The sequence below is a fragment of the Schistosoma mansoni genome, chromosome 3 (genome assembly GCF_000237925.1).
Source record: "Schistosoma mansoni strain Puerto Rico chromosome 3, complete genome".
Classification (NCBI taxonomy): Eukaryota; Metazoa; Platyhelminthes; class Trematoda; order Strigeidida; family Schistosomatidae; genus Schistosoma; species Schistosoma mansoni.
In genome coordinates this window covers 57,917-78,443 of record NC_031497.1, presented here as the reverse complement: position 1 = coordinate 78,443, position 20,527 = coordinate 57,917, and the positions used below count along the sequence as shown (strand labels likewise).

The window sequence follows — 20,527 nt, the reverse complement described above, 5'->3', positions numbered from 1 at the left end:
TTTGAGGGAATACAATGACTCTTTTGTTTGTCACGTTCTTATCTGTTCATAAAGAAATGATATATATATATATATATATATATATATCTGGAAGGGGATTTGATAGAAGAAATTGGACGAACCTGAGTTTTTTCAAATCTCACTATAGTTACTCTCATAGAGATTTCAGTTTCTTTTAGACAATTAGATATTAATTCACAGTCCAAGTTGTCTAATATGTTCTACTAAATAGTTTCAAGGACAGTCAAACAGATGATGAGTGGCGTTTTCCAAACTTATTGTAACGACTCAGCTACAACGTATAACCAAGCACATATATCCATCGGTCCAAGATGCCATACGTCATTAGCACAACACGATGAACACCAAATTACTAGAAGTAGTTAATTTAGTGGTGTTAATGTATTAGAGAAAGGTTGTATATAAGGATATAGTATAGGAAGGAAGACAGATATGAAGCAATTTTAATCTCAAGGTTAAGAGAAGATAAAAAGTGTATACACCTGAGCCATTGTGATCGATTTTGAGCCATGTCACCTAGAGTCTCCAACCATTGGTTACGATAGTCACGCCGACCCCAACCAAATAGTCTGAATCTACCAACATGGCTCATACAAGAAGTCAGTGACTTCAAGGACTGATACCACGTTTTAGTTTGGCCGCCCCTAACACTCTTCCAACCATCGCCAATACTAGTCAGCATAGCGCGTCGTGGTAATCGGTGTTCAGGCATACGCAACACGTGGCCCAACCATCTTAGTCGGTGAAGATTCATGACCTCATCAACTGATTTACCATCATTCCATAATACCCTGTGTCTAACCTCACTTATCTTCTACTCTTAATGGCCATGTTTCATAGCCGTAAAGTAGAACAGAGCGCACTGCTGCGCAGTACACTCATCCCTTAATTGATAGATAGACATCTCGTCTTCGCCATAGGTGACGTATGTTGGCAAAAGCCAAACGAGCTTTTTGAATCGGTGCAGAGATTTCGTCAGACACCAACCCATTAGGATTGATCAGACTTTCAAGATATGTGAAGTTGTTGACGCGTTCGACTTCTTCACTCCCTAACTTTAGTTCAGGTGTTGACGCAGGCCAGTCATGAAGCAATAACTTGCATTTAGAGAGGTAGAAACGCATCCCAAACTTCCTAGCAATGTTGCCCAGTGCAACCAAAAGACTCTGGATCTTATCAGCGTTTTCACCAAACAGGACTATGTCATCTACGTATTCTAAGTCGATAAGTAGACCTCCTGGAAGGATATCAATCCCTGGAAATTCAGATGATGAGAAAGTTATTTCCACCAAAAGGTCTATAATGAAGTTAAACAAAAATGAGGATATTGGACAGCCTTGTCGGACACCACTTGAGGTTGTAAAATCAGATGACAGTTCGCCATAAGCTCTCACTCGACTGGTAGTGTTCGAGTAAAGAGTCTTCATAAGGTTTATGTACTTCTGAGATACACCTTTAAATGACAGACACTGCCACAGAACCTCTCGGTCTACATAGTCAAATGCTGCTTTTAAGTCAAGAGAAACTATCAGTGTTCTAAAACTTGACGAATAGTGAATATGCGGTCGATACAGCCACGACCACGTCTGAAGCCAGCCTGATTTTCTCGCATTTGCAATTCACGAGTCTTAGTAAGGGTCCCGATAATTATTGAGGCTAGTATTTTAGATGCTATGTTAGTCAGACTAATCACTCTATGGTTATCGCAGGATGATTTTGGCCCCTCTTTATATATTGGGACAATCAGTGATTGCTACCAGTCAGATGGGATTACGTCCAACTCTCATATTTTAGCTAAAATACTAGTCAACCTAATCGCCGAAATTCGACCACCATATTTAAAGACCTCTGGAGTCAATCCAACTGGACCAGCTGCCCTTCCTCTTTTCAGATTAGCCATAGCTTTTTGAACTTCAATTAGAGTTGGGGGGTCTACCTCAATGTTCCATTCAGATTGTTTGACAATGGTGGGTAGTTGTACATTAGTTGAAGGCCAGTTGAACTGCTCCTTAAAGTGTTCCGCCCATCGTTCTAAACGCCTGGGCTGAGGGCAGATAAAATAGTCGTTCTTTTCCGAGATCGTCTCACTTACACTTGACTTCTCAATCCCAGTTTGAAAAGCTGTCTGGTGTTGCCTACACCCACTATCTTCTCCATTTCTTTAGCTTTCGTTGCCCACCACTGCACACGATCGTTCCGTAGACTTTTGGTTAACCTCGACCTGATTTGTTTACGCCCTTCATCGTGCTCAGAGTTCGATGGAATGAGTTTATGAGAATCCATCGATGCAACAGATTTAGTAGAAACCCATTGGTTTTTCGTGACCCTTTGGTTCAAATCACTAATAAATGTCGCTGCTGTTTCCACAGTTGTTTGTATATCTTTCCAAGCAACATTTGGGTCAGCCTCGTTTTAAGAACTACCTAGATGAGAACCCAGTTGTTCCTGGAAACTACTTTTGGCTTTCTCGTCCCTCCAGTTCAATTCTAATGGGTTTTCTTAATGTTGTTTCTTTTGCGTTCAGTAAGGCGCAAGCAAATGCGTGCTTGCATTAAAGTATGATCAGAGTCTAAACATGCATTCCAGAACGAGCGACAGCTTTTTATCGAGCCTCTCCAACCATGACTGATGGCAATATGGTCTATTTGAGTCCATTGTTGGTTTGATGGTCGCCACGCTAGACGATGTCTCTTTCTATGCTAAAAATCGGTGCTTGCTAGAAGTAAATTATTGTCTGAGAACAGTTGCCGCAGACGATCAACATTATTTGTTCGCTGAGCCGGGATACTAAAATACCCACCTAAATGTCTTTCTGGTTGGTTTAAGCTACCTACCTGCGTATTAAAGTCACCTGCTACGAGTACTATGTCCGAGCTTTTAGCTTTTTGAAGAAGTTCAGAGAGCTTTATGTAAAAGTCATCTTTCACATCATCCGGTCTGCAGTCAGTGGGAGCGTAGGCAGAAACGACGAAAAGGCAACGACGTGTGTCCCTATCCTTCCGAGTTCTTACGGAGCCTTTTGGTCGAACAGCACATAGGCGCCTGTTAACAGAGATCCATTGTAACAGTTCTTGCTCTGTCGAAGTCACGATGCAAAGTAACAATTGGCGACGGGGATTTCGGAAAAAAGAAAGCCATAAAAACCGCTGACGGAGTCACTTTATAAGTTTTAGTTCCTAATATATCTGTCTGGTTCTGGTTATAACTCAGTTTTCAGTTCAATGTACCCCAAATCCTGTTTCCTCAGTTATAAATATAGTTCTGTTTTTTTTTTTATCAAGCCGCTGTTACAACAAACGGCGCGGGTACTACTTTACGAACATGTCAATTTCGGTCTCAGAAGGTAAATCAATGCTTTATTTTCATGAAGATGTGTTCATTATGTCTCGTTTACTGCTCATCGTCTCATTGAAGGAACACATGTTTAAACAATCAAATCCGGAATCACATTCAATAATTATCGATATATTTAACGAGGTAACTGATACCTTTCCTGATACAATAAAGAACAGTTTTGTGATTGAGGAAGAGGTCAACAAATTCTTTAATAAAGTTGATTCTGGGAAGTATTCGAATGTTCTTTTATCAGAATCCTTTCATTGTAATTATTCAGTCACGTCGAGTGAAATTCAAAATCATTGTCAGACAAATGTTCCAAATGAATCGATTTCTGATCGAATTTCTAGCATTGTCATATCAGATGCTGACTGCCTTAATAAAGTTTTTAGTGAATTTGAGAAAAATATTTCAAATGAATCAAATTCTGACGATATCATAACAAATGTTACTTGTTCTCACAATGCGTTTGTTTCTAGTGAAAGCCTTCGTCATTATGAAGCACACATCCTTAACTAGTTCGAATCTAATTATGGTGCCATATCAAATATTTATCACCACAATCCATGCACCCCTGGTCAGTGTGAGAAATTTGTTTTAAATGATTCACATGCTGACCATATTTCAGATGTCATTGTAGCAGATGTTTGGTGTTCTAACACATCTTATATGTCATATAGAGTCCCTTCTCAATGCTACGATGAATCAATTGATGTAACAAATGTTTGTGAAGCAGCTTCAAAACTAGAATGCCCAGAAGTGATATCGTTCACAGAGTAGGAAGATTTAAATTTAGTCCCCATGTCTGACAGTTCGAAATTCGAGGTAAGGCTCTATGCCGGCGATGGTAGGAACACAAATTTATGTAGGATGAAAGCGGCTAAACCAGACGCTGGCTCAAAAGTGTATGCTTACTTCAGGAAGCTGAGGTCAAATGATGATAAAAAGCGTGCGATTTTCATCTCTTCAAAAGCGTTAAATATGATCAATTTGTACAGAGCACTCAGTGTTTTGGGAAAATTATGTGATAAGCAGTCACCAAATTTCAGTATTCGTTATAAGTGTCTACAAATACATAACGAATCCGATATTTATCGTGTCTATTCGGACGAAGAGAATGTGACATACAAAAAGGTAAATCTTGTCTCAATAATTCAAAGTCAGTCCGATTGCAATATACCTGTATGTAGAATCCAGACACTTACTGATCCTAATGAGTATTAAGCACATGCGAATGTCCCGTGCTTCCAGGTTTTCCATGGTGGTCTAGCCTCAATTGACTCATGATCTCAACTCTATAAAATTACTAAAATCTCCACCAAACCCCTTCTGATAATGATCATGTGCTCACTAGTGACTGGCTCCATGAGGTATTTCCTGGAGTTTTAGTGAGAAGCAGTAACCAGTGGAGTTGAACCAGGTCTGTTGGGAGATATCAACTCACTGAAGGCAGTTGGTGAAATGGTTGCTCAATTTTGTGGATTGGTTGAAGTTTAACATTCACACCGTTGGATGTCGGCCCACTGGTCTATCAGTTAAGTTCTCGCACACGAGACTGATGGGTCCTAAGTTCTAATCTCGTGATGCGGGATTGTGGATGCCCACTGCTGGGGAGTCCCACAATAGGATGAATCGGCCCTCCAGTGCTTCCAGGTTTTCCATGGTGGTCTAGCTTCAATTGACTCATGATCTCAACTATATAAAATTTTATATTATTTATTTATTATTCATTGGTTAATTTCAAATGTCTTTTATTAACCAATAATAATTAAAGAAAATAATCATATTGGTCAACGTTTATCAATTATGATTATTATGATTTTAATGTGCTCACTAAAAAATTTCACCCAATTAACAATATGGAATTATTAACCAATGAAAAAATTCCTTTTTTTGGCTTAATAAAAATAATAATTTCTTTTGGAATGAATAAATGTATTCACAATTAAACTGATTATTATACCTTATACCAGTCAATGATCTCTACAGTCTTACATTAAACAATATACATTCGTGAATTGTTTGTTTTTACTTTTTGTATCGAAAAGCTGGAATACTTAAAACGTAAGTGTGATTTTTAGATTAGTTCTGTGTAAATATTATACTTTATTTATAATATGCTACCATACGAAATAGAGTCGCAAGTACGTGGTTGTGAGGGACATCTCATATGTATGATGTATGATCAGATTCTTTACCTCGGTTGCCAATCAAAAAAAAATGTGAATAAAGTTCCGAAAAGATAGTTTGGTCATTTGAAGTAGATCTCATTCATCAGAGGTAGTTTTGTGATTAAAGCACTCTGATTAGAATCTTTTTCTATCGACTTCAGTTTAATTGCTTATTTACTTACTTACCTTCGCTTGTTACTCGCAATGGATGATAAGCTGTCGACCAGCATTCTCCAATCCACTCTGTTCTGGGCCTTCCTTTCTACTTCTATGCAGTTGTAGTTCATTCTTTTCAGCTTAATATGTTGTTTGATCTTCATCTTCTCCTTTGGCCTTCAGGATTTCATGTGAGGGCTTGTCTTGTGACGCAGTTGGGTGATTTCCTCAATGTGTGTCCTATCCACTTCCAGCGCTTCTTCCTGATTTCTTCTTCCGCTGGAATCTGGTTTGTTGTCTCCCACAGTAGGTTGTTGCTGATAGTGTTTGGTCAACGGATCCGAAGTATTTTGCGTAGGTATTATCGCTATTCTTCACATGAAAAGTGTAAATCAGGTCACACGAATAAACCTGTATTTGATAGATGTGGTTTACAAAAAGTTGATTTGGTAGATCATTTGTTGCTAGACTATTTAGGTGCTTTTTTTTAAAAAAAAAACTATTTCGTAAACATAGATTACTTCTTGTCAGAATGACAAAAACTCTTATCATACCATTCTGATTAGATTTTTCTTTTGATAAATTTAATAAATAAACTCTGGTAGTCAGGGTTTTATGTTACAACAACAAGTATAAACCAAAATACTTTTTATCAGATCAAAACTCCGGGTGATCAAATACCTTTCTTAAAGGATGTAGTTGATTATTAACGCGTAAAAACAAAGGGTGACTCAATTTGACAATATAGATTTGCAAGTAAAGCCTAGTGAACATATGTTTTTCTCATGAGAAATCTTATTTACGGATCACTAAATGTCCAAGGGTATATGACAACCATCAAGTTTAATCGTATGTAATTTATATTTATTGCTATTGATGGCTTTATTCAATATTATATTTTTGGTAAAATATAGAATTCTCAGCACAAAGTATTTCACAAGTTTCTTGTTCATATTAGTTGGTCAATCCTGACGATAAATATTGAGTGATCAAGCTTTTAGATGTAGGCAGTTCAGGAATCGACATCTGAATAAAGTTCGTCCTTTTCGATGCGTAGTGCCAGCATCCACGATGTCTCTGATTGGACTCTTTTGTAACATGTACAGCAAAGAGTCAAAAAAATGTTCACAAACGCACTTGAATAGGTTCTACAATTAAGTGACATAATGATCTGTTAAAGTAAACAGAAAAAACCCAGATTACTTGTTGAAATATTTGGATGGTAGGAACAGGTATCTCAGATATTCAAACAGGCCACCTCTTTTGGTATGTAAAGATTGTTGATGTTTAAGTTTTAACTCTTTTCAAGAGAGTTGATGACCAACTATTGAAGAGATAGGATCTGATATACAGGTATATTCGGTCAAAGTGAACCAAATCTTACATTACCACAGTTACCAAGAAAACATAGTACTGAAAGGCATTCAGTAGTATAATTTAAAAATAACGAATATTCTCAATGTATGAAATCATGGAAAGACCCTAAAGTTAAGATGTAAATAACGAAATCAACAAATTGTTGCTCATAATTCATAATCATGTTGGACAGACAGTAAATATGGTTTCATTTTCCAAGTTACATATAAATAAGGTTTGTTAAGATTTACTATATCATCAACTAACATAAATAATATTTTTAGTTTAATGTTGTGGATATTGTTGAATTTCATCGATCGGTTCCTGATTTCTTGTCTAATCGAACTTAAACTAGAAGTCCAAATATTCTGTTCTGAAAAATAGATTTTGAAATAGCTTATAAGAAAAATTTTTGCATTAAATTTACATATTATCCAGTAGTTTTAAACCAATGGAAAGCATTCATCGTTACACAAATACAGATTACCTCCAAAACAGCCTAAAGTTACATGATTAGTTACAGCATTTGGCTCTTAAGCTCAGCTAATAGGTGTTATGTCCTTATGCCCGATTAATTATATCACATGATACGACTGCCAAATACAGACACCGACTTATACGACTAGACTAATAACCCATAAACCTGTCCAAGTAGCCTAGAGTTCTTATTAGTCCATCGAGATAATAACTTCTCTCCTAACCCAACCAGTTCAGCCCAGAACACCAGTACCAGCCTCCACGATACGAGCCATGTATTTCAGAAATACTGGGTTTGTATACTAACAAACCGAACAGCATCGTACCATAAGACAGAAAATAACAATTATACAAGGTCAAGCCAAAAAAGTGGCTGTGATTGTGAGGACTGCTACTAATAAATTAGGAATATCTCAACAATAGTAAATCGAATAATAATAGTCAATAGATTAAATAAAAGCAATATGAATATACATACAATATAGCAACCTAATAGTTATACAATAAGAATATATACTTCAAGTCTACAAATAAATTCTATGGGTTACTATTCACTTATTCTTTGTTCATATATAACAATAAGTTCAAGTTGTTACTACAACTAATTTGATTTATCTATTTTGAGTTTTTCTTACTACACCTCACACAAAACTATATCCAACCACTTAGATTAGTGCCCACAATGAAACGTGATCAAAAGTATTCGACCAACACTAAGGATAAGACAAATATGATATCAGTTAGCGATCGGTAGCAAATCTTCTTGATTTCCTTTCACCATTGTTTTGTTTGAGTCATAACATGTTGAAATGAAGTACATTTTTTTATGGACTCAACAGTATTTGAAACTGATTGAATAATATTTATAATGTATTTGGTTTATGGTTAGTGGTAGAATCCAGGATGCGTGTTTCATCCTCTTTTGAATTTAGCATCTAGGTGTGGTTGCATATCAATGTTATTATTCACATAGAAACTCGAAACTAGTGCATACTACTTTAAAGACCGATACACAGTCCATTGATTCTAGACAGCTACTAACTTGTTTAACAGGCATAAAAATGTTTTGGATGACTGAATGCAACCTTAATGTAATTTCACCCACCTTTTATATTTATAAATCAACACATCTGTATTATTGATCTTTTACTTCAATAACCCACCTACATCCTATAGAAATGTTATAATTGCCTTTTATTGGTTATACATATACAGTGATTTTGGTTTATAGGGTAGTTCTTTATTTGAAATGTAAAGCAGCCTTTTTGAAATATCACCCTATTTGTCTTTACTCATGTCTAATGTCAACATCGTAGTGTTTGATTTTGATCGATCTACTTCTAATAGATTTCTCATCGTATTAAACGAGTCTCCTTATTGTTTGTACAACTTTTTATAATTATGTATTCCATAGGTCACAAAAAAGGGTTTGCATTTTCCCATTCCTGTGTGTAATTCATCCGTCTCTAGTGATATATTTACATCTTGAGCAAATAGCCTTAAGGTACAAGTTGTATGTGATGAATTACATCCAAGTATTAGATATAAATTTAGGTATATAGATGTATAAAATACGTAGGATAAAGTGTCAGTTATTGTGTAATCAAAATATTTATCTTATTTTGTAGTTAGTCTTTTATATTACGAAATGAAATGGCTCACTTTGTGTGATCAAGCAAGAATAGATCCTATCTTATTGAACTGATCAGATAAGTCGCTTAAGTTTTGATGATGGCGACCAGATTTCAAAGATTAGATTTTGTGATATAATGACCAATTCGAAATCTTAATTTTCATATCCTTTTGTTGAAGGTAGATTGAATCTTTGTAATACAAAGAAAACTGGAATAACTCAATAGACACTGAGGGTCAGATAGGAGAAAAAATTGACTCATGAATTCAACTATTTAATTTCTACAATCTCCACAAAACCCCCATTTTTGATAATAATTATCATGTGCTCACTAGGGATTGGCTTCAAGATGTATTTGCTGGAGTCTTAGTGGGAAGCCGTGAATTTATCGATTGCCAAGAGATATTTGCATATATATAAGGAAAAAGTGAACAGAATGATTAAGGAATTCAACAAACAGAATGGATAATAGGACCAAAACTTAATTAGTTATTGCAATTAATGTTCAGTCAGTCAGATGCAACGTAGGACCAGGCACATCGATCCAAGTTCCCACACCGCATAAGCACAACAAGATGAACATCAAATTACTAGAAGTAGTTACTTCAACGGTAATAATATATAAAAGAAAGATTGCATATAAGGATATAATGTAGAGTAGATTTAGATTCAATGAAATGTCCTGAAAACTTTTGAAAGAACTTTAAAATAAAAGATGGATGATGGCTAGCATTGGAATCAAGGACGTGCGTCTCGTCCTATTTGGGACTCGTCAACTGGATATACCTTCATCCCAAAGTTAATATTCACTCTGGCACTCGAACCCAGTACCGCTCATCTTAAGCGCCATCACCTTATCCACTTAGCTACTGAGTCCTGATAGTCACTTGCTTGTGCAATAGAGTGAAGTTTAAATTCATTTAGTATTGTTTGTCTGAATCTTGAATTTAAAAATCATAATTGATGTGAATAATGGATAAGAAATCTGAAATTGACTGACTACATTTCATTACTAATAACACCTTTGTGTATTTATTATCCGTATAATCATATTTATTATCTCGTTTACTGGTAAAACTCTAGTATTTAATTAAATATTGCTCCACCGCCTTGTAGATTAGGCCTTCAGATGAAAGGCTCCAGGTGTGGCCCCTTAAGAAAACCACCCGCTTCGGTCTTAGGACCTGGGTAGTATCACAAATTTCACATAAATCAATGATAACTGATACTGACCTCATTGTTATTCTGTGGCACATACGTATTATCATTTCATTATTAACTTAGCTTTAGACTCTGTTACTAGTTATTATATCCTCTATAGACAAAGAGATTGTTTTAAATTATTTACGTCATTGAAAACTTTTGAACATTGGAGTATCCACCCACTTTATACTGACTTTTAAACTATTCAAATGATTGGGAAACAATATTTTGTTTTAAACTAACGTCATTTAAAATAAGAAAAGAAACTATCACTATTTGTGATTTTACGTAGATACATATCGATATCCCTAAAGAGGATTGGATTCAAGACTTTCAATCTTCACTATAAACGTATTACCTTCAAACTACTAAGCAAGAATGAAACAGTTTAAATTTTGTTTAACTTTCATTTTGTGATTTATTAAGATCTGGAATAAGTGTTACCAATCATAAATCGTATCATTACTAACTTAAAGAAATTCACTTAGTATTACTTGCTTGAATCTTCCCATTGATGCTTAGGACTGTAACTGCTCAGTCTTTAATTGGCATATGTGCATACTGTACGTATTGCCTCGAGATAGCCTTATTTCAGCTACTGGGTCCTGATAGCTGAGTGAATAACACGATGGCGTTTGAAGTGAAAGGTACTGGGTTTGAGTCTCAGAGTGAAAATCAGCTCTGAGATACAGGTACATCCAGCTGACGAGTCCCGAATGGAACGAAACGCGCGTCAAACTGGATTCCACTGCTAGCCACTATCCATCTTTGCTTATAACTTGATGAAAGGTTTTCACTACAATTTCAAGCAGTCTAATACTGAAACTAATCACAAATGCTCATGAATATAAATTCATTCTAATAATATTATTCTCATGATAACTATAGTTCCTGGATTTTTAAAGCCACACGAGATCATGGATGTATCATTAACGAATAGTTAAGGATTGTTTGATTATATATGGCTGATGTTGGTTACCAGTGAAAACCCCTTTCAAATGTTTATTTGTAAATATCCTGATAGTATATTGTTAGAAAGAGGTTATTTAAGAGTTCTTTAAATACATGTCCAGAAAACAGTTGACATCATTCTTTAGTAGATCTTAGTTTAATGATATTGTTATTATCTTATTGAAGATTAAAGTACGGGTAACTTCTGGGATCTATTAATGGACTATTATTCTATATATATTCTTATTGTTTAACTATTAAGTGATTATATTGTGTATATCTATATTCATCTTATTATCAGGTTCATTTTGACCCATAGATTATTATTATATGATTTACTGTTCCTAAATTATACTCAGTTTACTGATTACCGTCTCCCACGTTCACAGCCACTTTTTGGCTTTAATGTGTATAAATGTTATTTCCTATTTTATGGTGCGTTGCGGTCTGTTTGGTTGAGATATCAACCCAGTATGTCTGGAATAAATGATTCGCATATCAGAAGCTATCATTGGTGTTCTGGACTCAACTGAACGGGCTAGGGGGACAGAGAACCAATAAATACGCTAATCTACTCATATCGGTTGGGCGTCATTGGCTTGGCTCAGTGCTAAGATTGAATAAGTCGTATTTCGATTGGTAAATAAATCACGTGATAAGAAGTCGATATTAAATTCATAACAGATATAACAGGTTATATTTATTGACAAAAAGTAAACAAAACGTATTTGAGAGAAATTCATTTTGAATGGATAGAATGTAATCAGAAGGGGTTTGGGGGAGATTTCAGCTTTTCATAGTTGGAAAATCATGAGTCAATTGAAGCTAGATCACCATCGAAAACCTGGAAGCACTGGATGGCCAACTCGTCCTATTATGGGACTCCTCAGCAGTGCGCGTTCACGATCCCGCCTCACGAGATTCGAACCCATGACCTACCAGTCTCGCGTCAGAGCACTTAAACGATAGACCACTGATCTGGTCGGCATCCAGCGGTGTTAATGTCTAACTTCAACCAATCCACAAAATTTAGTTGGACATTAACACCGTTGGATGCCGGCTCACTGGTCTATCGGTTAAGTGCTCTGACGCGAGACTGGTAGGTCCTGGGTTCGAATCTCGCTAGGCAGGATAGTGGATGCGCACTGCTGAGGAGTCCCATAATAAGACGAGTTGGCCGTCCAGTGCTTCCAGGTTTTCTATGGTGGTCTAGCTTCAATTGACTCATGATTTCAACTATGAGGATAGAATGTAGCTAACATTAAAATAGAGATCACATGTTTCGTCTGATTTCCGACTCGTCAAATAAATATATCTGCATTCTAATATTGAGATCGAACCCAGCAGTTTTCACTTCAGATACTTAACAGGTTATCTTGAAATAATATTCATGGCAATTTATCCATTATAAATAACTTGTGATATAATGTTTATATTGAGGCGATCCTCATATGATCTACATATGCCAGCAAAGACTAACTGCAATTCAGTCTTCGATATCAACGATGGGTAACTTAAAACGTCACTAATAGCGATATGAAAATTTCTTATTCATTCTTTGTTTTCAGGATTTTTTCAATATTGACCTTCACTTAGATTGATGGAATAACTTGAAATAAGGAAAAAATAAATACAAATAGTAGAAACAAATAAAACAGTCTATATAAGAACTTTCGTCTAAATTAGAGCGAATAGTTTCACAGTATTTGGGCGCCGAGTTGATGTAAGACATTAAATAGGAAGAAGAATATATTTGTAAAATCTCAACGAATGAATTTGAAGTAAATCCAACGTTTCGCCTGGCAATCTGGTCCAAGCTTTTTCAAGGGAATATAATCAAACATCAAAATTATTGAATATAAATAGGTACATGGTTCTTCGTTTCATTATACACTGAATAGGTCATCCAATTAACGCTGATTGGATAGAGTTGGATATCTTCATTTAATACTTAAAATGTTATCATAGTAAGAGGTCTTCAGCACTTCATATGCAATAATACAACATAATTCCGTTTAACATCTATTGAAGTTGTCATTATCTATGAACTATCCTCAATTATAAGGCTACTTTTCCATCCATCATATGTAAGGTACATGAATTCTGATACATTAATCTATCAGTTTTTCAATGAACAAACAAACAGAGAAAATATGATTCACTTCAGTGTTACCATTTGAATTGTTCAGTAGTAAGTCTTTCAATAATTGGTATACCTTTTGTAATAGCAAGTATGTAAATGGTAGTGCTCAGTATGTATGTTATACACTGTACCTTTGACTATTTTTCCATTTAGTCATTTGTTAATTTCTATGTACTAAAGTACAATTTTGATTAGAGATTTCATTCCGAATACTAAATTTTTCCAGATTTCTGCTTCTGATCCAGTACGTCAAGATGCGTTGCACCGATATGTTCGTGACAAACAGTTCTAGATAACTTTGAACCCTTAAAATGACCACTTGATAAAAATTACACGCTACAATATTGTTATATCTTGTGGCTGAGTGGATGCCCAGTTAATGTATGACGTGATAAGACCGCCAATCAGAGAGCTGCGAATTATCGATTGGAACAGTGACACATGAAAACCGTACGAGCAGTCTACAGCGCTTATCGATCCTGCTTCTGCCTAGCCCAGCCAGTTAGGTCCAGAACACCAATGACAGCCTCTGTGGTATGAATCATTATATTTCAAACATACTGAGTTTATATACCAAACAAACAGACCACATCGTACCAATAAAATAGAAAATAACATTTGTACAAGAGTTAGCCAAATGTGGCTGTGAATAGGGGGGCAGCAATTATTAGACTGGGTATAACTCAGGAATGGTAAATCGTACAATAATAGTTCAAGGGTCAAAATAAAGCACACAATGAAAGGAACATGAATATGAGTAGTTCAATTGTTTAACAAATATACGATAAAAATTATGTGCATAATATTAGTCCATAAATGGATTCCAAAGTTACCACTCACTATTGTTATCGGGGCATAACACATATCCAGCATTCATTTACTAAATGAATGTAAAACGTTGCTGAAAGTAGTGTATGCAATACATTTACTGAACATTGAAAACACTGAATTTAACCTCAGCCTAAATAAACTATATTTCATTCTCTTGTTAATCTTTACTAAAAACTCATATGAATACCATTTACTTTTGGGTTATTTAAAAGTCCTTTTACATTTCTATTATTATGTAGAACGTATCAAACTATTGGCTTATGCCGATATGAATGTGTCCGAAGAGGATAAAAAACACTGGGGTATGGACAAATTAACCGGTGGTGGAAGTCGATTACGAGGATGTTTTGGAGATCGAAGAATGATATTATTCATTGTTTTTATTGCATTATTTTTAGATAACATGCTATTAACAGTAGTCAGTAAGTTTTATCATAAGAATACTCTTTCCTTTCTTGAGATTGGTATGTTCGAAGACTGAAGGCCACTGACAACAAATCCATGGCCTAGGTCTCTTCTTACTAGTCACTTGTCAGTAATATGCACCTGGGATCTTTTGCGAACTGATCCTCAATTAGTTTATTCAAGTTTATAGATATACTAACCTGGTAAAATGCCAGCTATCGCGAAACCTGGGTTTACAGTTTCCTGTCGACTACCTTCAACTACCTACGATTAAAGCATGGCGGAAACTATGCTTAATCGTCACATAGCAATATGATCAATAGAATTTGATCACTATTAAAGAACTAAGTAAACATAACAATGATCACTATTCAGTAATTATTCATCTATAAGTATCTATACATACTTTGCGTAGTACTCAATACGTCTCTATAGAAATTTAACTCGATAATGTTCAGATAGATAGAAGCGATTTATTACTGATCAATCTATGATCATTTTTACCCAGATTTTGTTCGATTTATTATCATATTAGTAATCTAATCATCCTATCTTAACTAAAGCTTTTTTGATTTTCAAACATTGAATTCACATTATCACCCTGTTGGTCATTGATCATTTTGTCTCAACTGTACTCTCATATGATTAGACTATCAGCCTAGCTAAAAGTGCTTTTCTGTTCGGTCACTTCGATTATTCTATCGATTCAGTTGAACCTTCATAATAAATAGAAAATTCTTTGAATCTCTAATTCCAAAGGCTATGAAGATTGTTTGGGAAAGAACTATTTCAATTATGATCTAAATTAATCGGTCAAGTGCTCTGGCGCGAAACTGATAGGTCATGGGTTGGAATCTCGTGAGGCGGGATCGTGGATGCGAACTGCTGAGGAGTCCCATAATAAGACGAAACGGCCGTCCAGTGATTCCAAGTTTTCGATGGTGATCTAGCTTCAATTGACTCATGATTTCAAGTATATATGATAAGTGTTAATTGTTCAAATAAGATAGGAAACAATGTCCAGTAAAATATATTCAGACTCTGTATGCATAAATCAATGTTCACACAATGTACCAATGCTAATAACTGTCTAATGATACTATCTGTAAAGGTTTTTTCATTGTCCTCTATCTAGACGAATTATTTATGAATATAACATAAAATAGCTATAAATTATATCTAAATCTAACAAAATGTTGACATCATGTTTTCAAATCTTTATGTGAAAATTAGTTTGAAGAAAGACAGAACTTTAGAGGTTCATCTTAGTCTCAAATGAAAGTACATTTCATGATATTGCATGCTGTCTGACAGTTTCTTATGATTTCATAGTTTATAGCTTAAATTTACCTTGGACGACCATCGAAAATCAAGAGCCATTGGACAGGTATTCCGTCCCAGTATGGAATCGCAGTAGTTTTAATCCACAATTTTGACGGGGATTAAACACAGGATATTTAGGTCACCAGTTAAGTCCTTAACTTTTAGGCCACTGAACTGGCATCCAATGATTTACACTTCTGACTTAAATCATTTAAGGATGTTGCTAAACGATCAACACAGTAGTCTAATAGTGCAATGTTTACCATTGGGTCTGAATGACCTGTATTAAATCTCATATCATTCTTTGCCACTCACTGCTGAAAAGTTCAGTCAGTGTTAATTTTCAAATGTCTCAGATGATGTCAGTTGGTGCGAAATTGAACTCCTAAATTAACCGTCTTACTTAAATTGAGTGGTAAATATGAGTAGATTCCTGTTTTAAACACACCTAATAATTATACATATTGATTTATTATATTTTAAATAAAATCTGTCTGTTTATTAATCACCTTTCGTGAACCTAGTTGTCATTACTAAGATATCACTTTGCCATTTCAAGATAAACCTTATATCGAGTAGATAATTTTTCCCGTGGATCTTCTTTGGGCTAGACTGTTTGATCGTGGATCTTTCAACGTTCTTCTGTACAACATTATTAACGCAAACTTCAGTTAGAAATAAGGTCTTCCAATTTTTGCTTATCCCATCTATCTTGATTGGTTACTCTTGACCTTTAGACTGTCGCTATCTTCATCTTTAATTTGATTGTCTCCCTCTTTGACCTAATTCATGATCCCAAATTTTTAGATGGTTGACAAAATTGGTCGATTTCGATGATTTTATTGATTTCAGATTGACGTTTTTGTCAAGCTTCTAAAAAATTTCCTACCTGTTTACTACTCGTTCTATATGAAATTTCAACGTATTCCCAGTTGAATGTGTTGATGGATGGATCGATATAATTGAAAATATAACAGAATTTTTGACCGCTAGTTGGTATTCATATAGACGAAGTTGAAGGGGATGTCCACTTTGTCCAAATTAGTGTTTCTCGTGGTTGGGACAGTCATATGTGGAGAGAGTAGAATAATTCATTTTAACGAACCTCCACTAATGGAAGGAGGTTTTGTGGAGATTTTAGTAATTTTTTATATAGTTGAAATCATCAGTCAATTGAATTGAGTTGATACCTCACAACAGACCTGGTTGAACTCCACTGGTTACTGCTTCTCACTAGGACTCCAGGGAATACCTCATGGAACCAGTCACTAGTGACTAGTGGTTGAAGTTAGACATTAACACCGTTGGATGCCGGCCAGATCAGTGGTCTATCGGTAAAGCGCTCGCGCGCGAGACTGATGGCTCCTAGGTTCGAATCTCGTAAGGTGGGATCGTGGTTGCGCACTGCTGAGGAGTCCCAAAATAGGACGAGTTGGCCGTCTAGTGCTTCCAGGTTTTCCATGGTGGTCTAGCCTTAATTGACTCGTGATTTCAACTATATAACGAACCTCCACTAAATTCATCCATATTAAGTAGAAATATTCCATACTGTCTCAACCTTTTTTTTCGTAATAATGTGTTTTATAAGGGTGAAATATTTTATTTGAGAGGCTTTCGTTTTCGTTTTGTTCTACATTATCAGCTCCTACTTCAAGTGAAACATTCACATTAGTTTGGAAACCTCTAGTAAATCGTCGATTTTCGTCTTCAAACTAAGCAACAGTTTAAGTATTAGATAGTTTGACATTTATACCTCTCAATAATAATTTTAGCAGGTACATCCAGCTGACGAGTCCCAAATAAGACGAAACGTGCATCCTGGATTCCACTGCTAGCCACTATCCATCTTTGCTTATAATGCTTGTAAATTAAGGCAATATCGAGGCAATACTCACAGTATGTATAAATGCCAACAAGAGACAGATCAATGGGAAGATTCAAACAAACAATACTAAGTGAATTCAATTTTATATAGTTGAAATCATGAGTCGATTGAAGCTAGACCACCATGGAAAACCTGGAAGCACTAGATGGCCAACTCGTCCTATTTTGGGACTCCTCAGAAGTGCGCATTCAATTTTAGTCAACATTGTAGTGTATAACTTTGTTTAAAGAGACTGAATAAATTTATGTGTGAAATAATTATTTTCATATTTCTTATCTTAATACAGTTCCAATTATACCCGACTTCTTATTATCTCATCAAACAATCAATCTTTCAACATCTATTGATGAAACTTTATTTGGAGATAAATATTGTACAAAATTATTAAATATTACTGATAAAATTAATCTAAGAAAATCAATAATCTGGGCATCAAGAGGACATGCTATCCAACATCAACCTATGGGATTGACAGATCAATTAAAAATTATGTTAGACGATAAACGAATTCAGTATTTACTTGCTGATACTAGATTTAATGAATGCATGATAAATACAACAGTAGAAATTGAGAAAATCACCGCTGAAGAATTAGGAAATGAACATATTCAAGTTGGTATAATGTTTGCATCAAAAGCAATAGTTCAAATGATTGCAAATCCTATGATTGGTCCACTAACCAACAGGTGAGATATATCTTATTGCTTTTTTTGTAAAGTTATGTAATCAGTAGACCTATAAAGGAGTAAACAATATCTTATTTAAACTAGATTGAATGTATGGTTCGTTATTCTACGTCCGAAAATTCTACTACTTTCCTTGATCAATCCAACCCACAGTTATATGATCATCATATATATACTGAAATTAGTCAGTCAGTCAGCTACAACGTAAGAACAGGGACATATATGCATCGGTCCAAGTCACCATAGCCTCATTAGCACAACAAGTTGAACACCGAATCTATAAAGATGTAGTGAACAAAAACACGAGTGGGGACAATCGAATGACCTTAGACACAAATTACAGACTATCTCATTAAATTCTGATAACCATATAGTAAATAGTTAATTTGCAAAATAACAATCAATTGTCTCAATCTTCACTGTCCCTTTTGCAAATATCAGTCCTTCTTCTCTGATTTCATTGTTCATGCATTTTCATACCGATTGCGTTTCCTTCCCGTTCTTTCCTTATCGATTTTATAGTGAAATACATTCTATGTCTGACCATCACCATATACTGTTTACGTGGATATAAGTAGACCACATCACAGAAGTAGTTAATTTAATGGTGGTAATATAAAAAAGAAAGATTGTATATAAGGATATGGTACAGAAAGAAAGATATGAGATTAAAATTGCTTCTACTAGTCTCCTTGATCACTCCAACCTATAGCTATATGACCATCAAATATATATACTGAAATGGACGGAATGAACTTCTAGTTCCTTTGAAAGTATTACTACAGTTGATCAATATCAGTCTTATGAGTATGACATCTTGCTAAGATTAACAATTTAGGAACAGAAATTGAAAGAAAGGTAGTTATTTAACCTGGCTAAACGTTAAGATAGGTTACATAAAGATTTCTCCCATTCTAATAAATCTGTGATTCTAAGTATTCATTTACAGTTTGTTGTTTAAACTTAAATAATAAAAGTCACACCCAACAGAATTCAACTAGTGTGATAACGTCACAAGGTTATTTCCGAGACAAAATATGGAAGAAATAAGTGGTATAATTAGAAAAACTCTATTGTTTAGTCGTATACTTTTTCTACTACTGACCTGTTAGAATTTGCTCAAGAAATTCACTGACAAGATGAGACTTAAAGTGAACAAAAATAAGGTTTACCATTCTCAAGACTTGGTTGTATCGCTACCTTCAACTTCAGAATTTAAAATTAGTTCATAAAAGAAAAACTTTTTACTTAGTTGAAGATAGTCTTTATCATAGACTGATATCAGATGGATAGACGTCTCGTTCTAATTTGCGACTATTCAATGGGTGTCATTAATAACTTCAAATGAGATTGTAGTTAAAATTTTCGTAATAATGTCTTCATAATCACAATTCGATAAAAAAAGGTTAATAATTTCCATATCGAACAAACCACACTACAAGACGACAGCTATCCATTGTTACTTGTGATGTAAGTTTTAGTTTCGTTAGGGCTGAACTCTATCACTGACATCTAATCAGAACTTACAGTACCCTCGACAAAACTAGTCACTAATAAACATATAACCACTGATTAACTATCAGAATGGGGATCTATGGAGATTAAATTATTTTCACAGTTGAAATCATGAGTCGATCTAAGCTAGACAACCCTTGAAAACCTTGAGGCACTGGACGGTCGTTCCATCAATACACACCCATGACTCTACATGTAGGACTTGAACCAGGGATCTTCAGTCTCGTGAGAGAACATTTAACCTCTAGACCGTTGAGTTGGCATCCAACAGTGTTAACGTCTAACTCGAATTGATCCATGAACTTGTGCAACCCTTCATCCATTGTCTGAGGTAAATAAATTTCTCATAAATGACAAGGATTAAACTCTGCTGGTTATGGCTTCTCACTAGGACTCCAAGTGTTACATCTTGGAGCTATTCACACTTGAATAATT

At 35.1% G+C, this 20,527-nt stretch overlaps 1 protein-coding gene across 1 annotated transcript in view; it reads left to right on the top strand.

Moving 5' to 3' along the window:
• Window positions 1-14,546: 14,546 nt before the first annotated feature.
• The window catches only part of Smp_121920 (putative vesicular amine transporter), a gene marked incomplete at its 5' end in the record, with an annotated part of 31,990 nt that continues 26,009 nt past the window's right edge, over window positions 14,547-20,527 (top strand). The window contains 2 exons of the mRNA XM_018798817.1: window positions 14,547-14,700; window positions 18,178-18,577. Coding sequence (XP_018650669.1) covers window positions 14,547-14,700; window positions 18,178-18,577 — 554 coding nt within the window. The remainder of the gene's footprint in view (window positions 14,701-18,177; window positions 18,578-20,527) is intronic.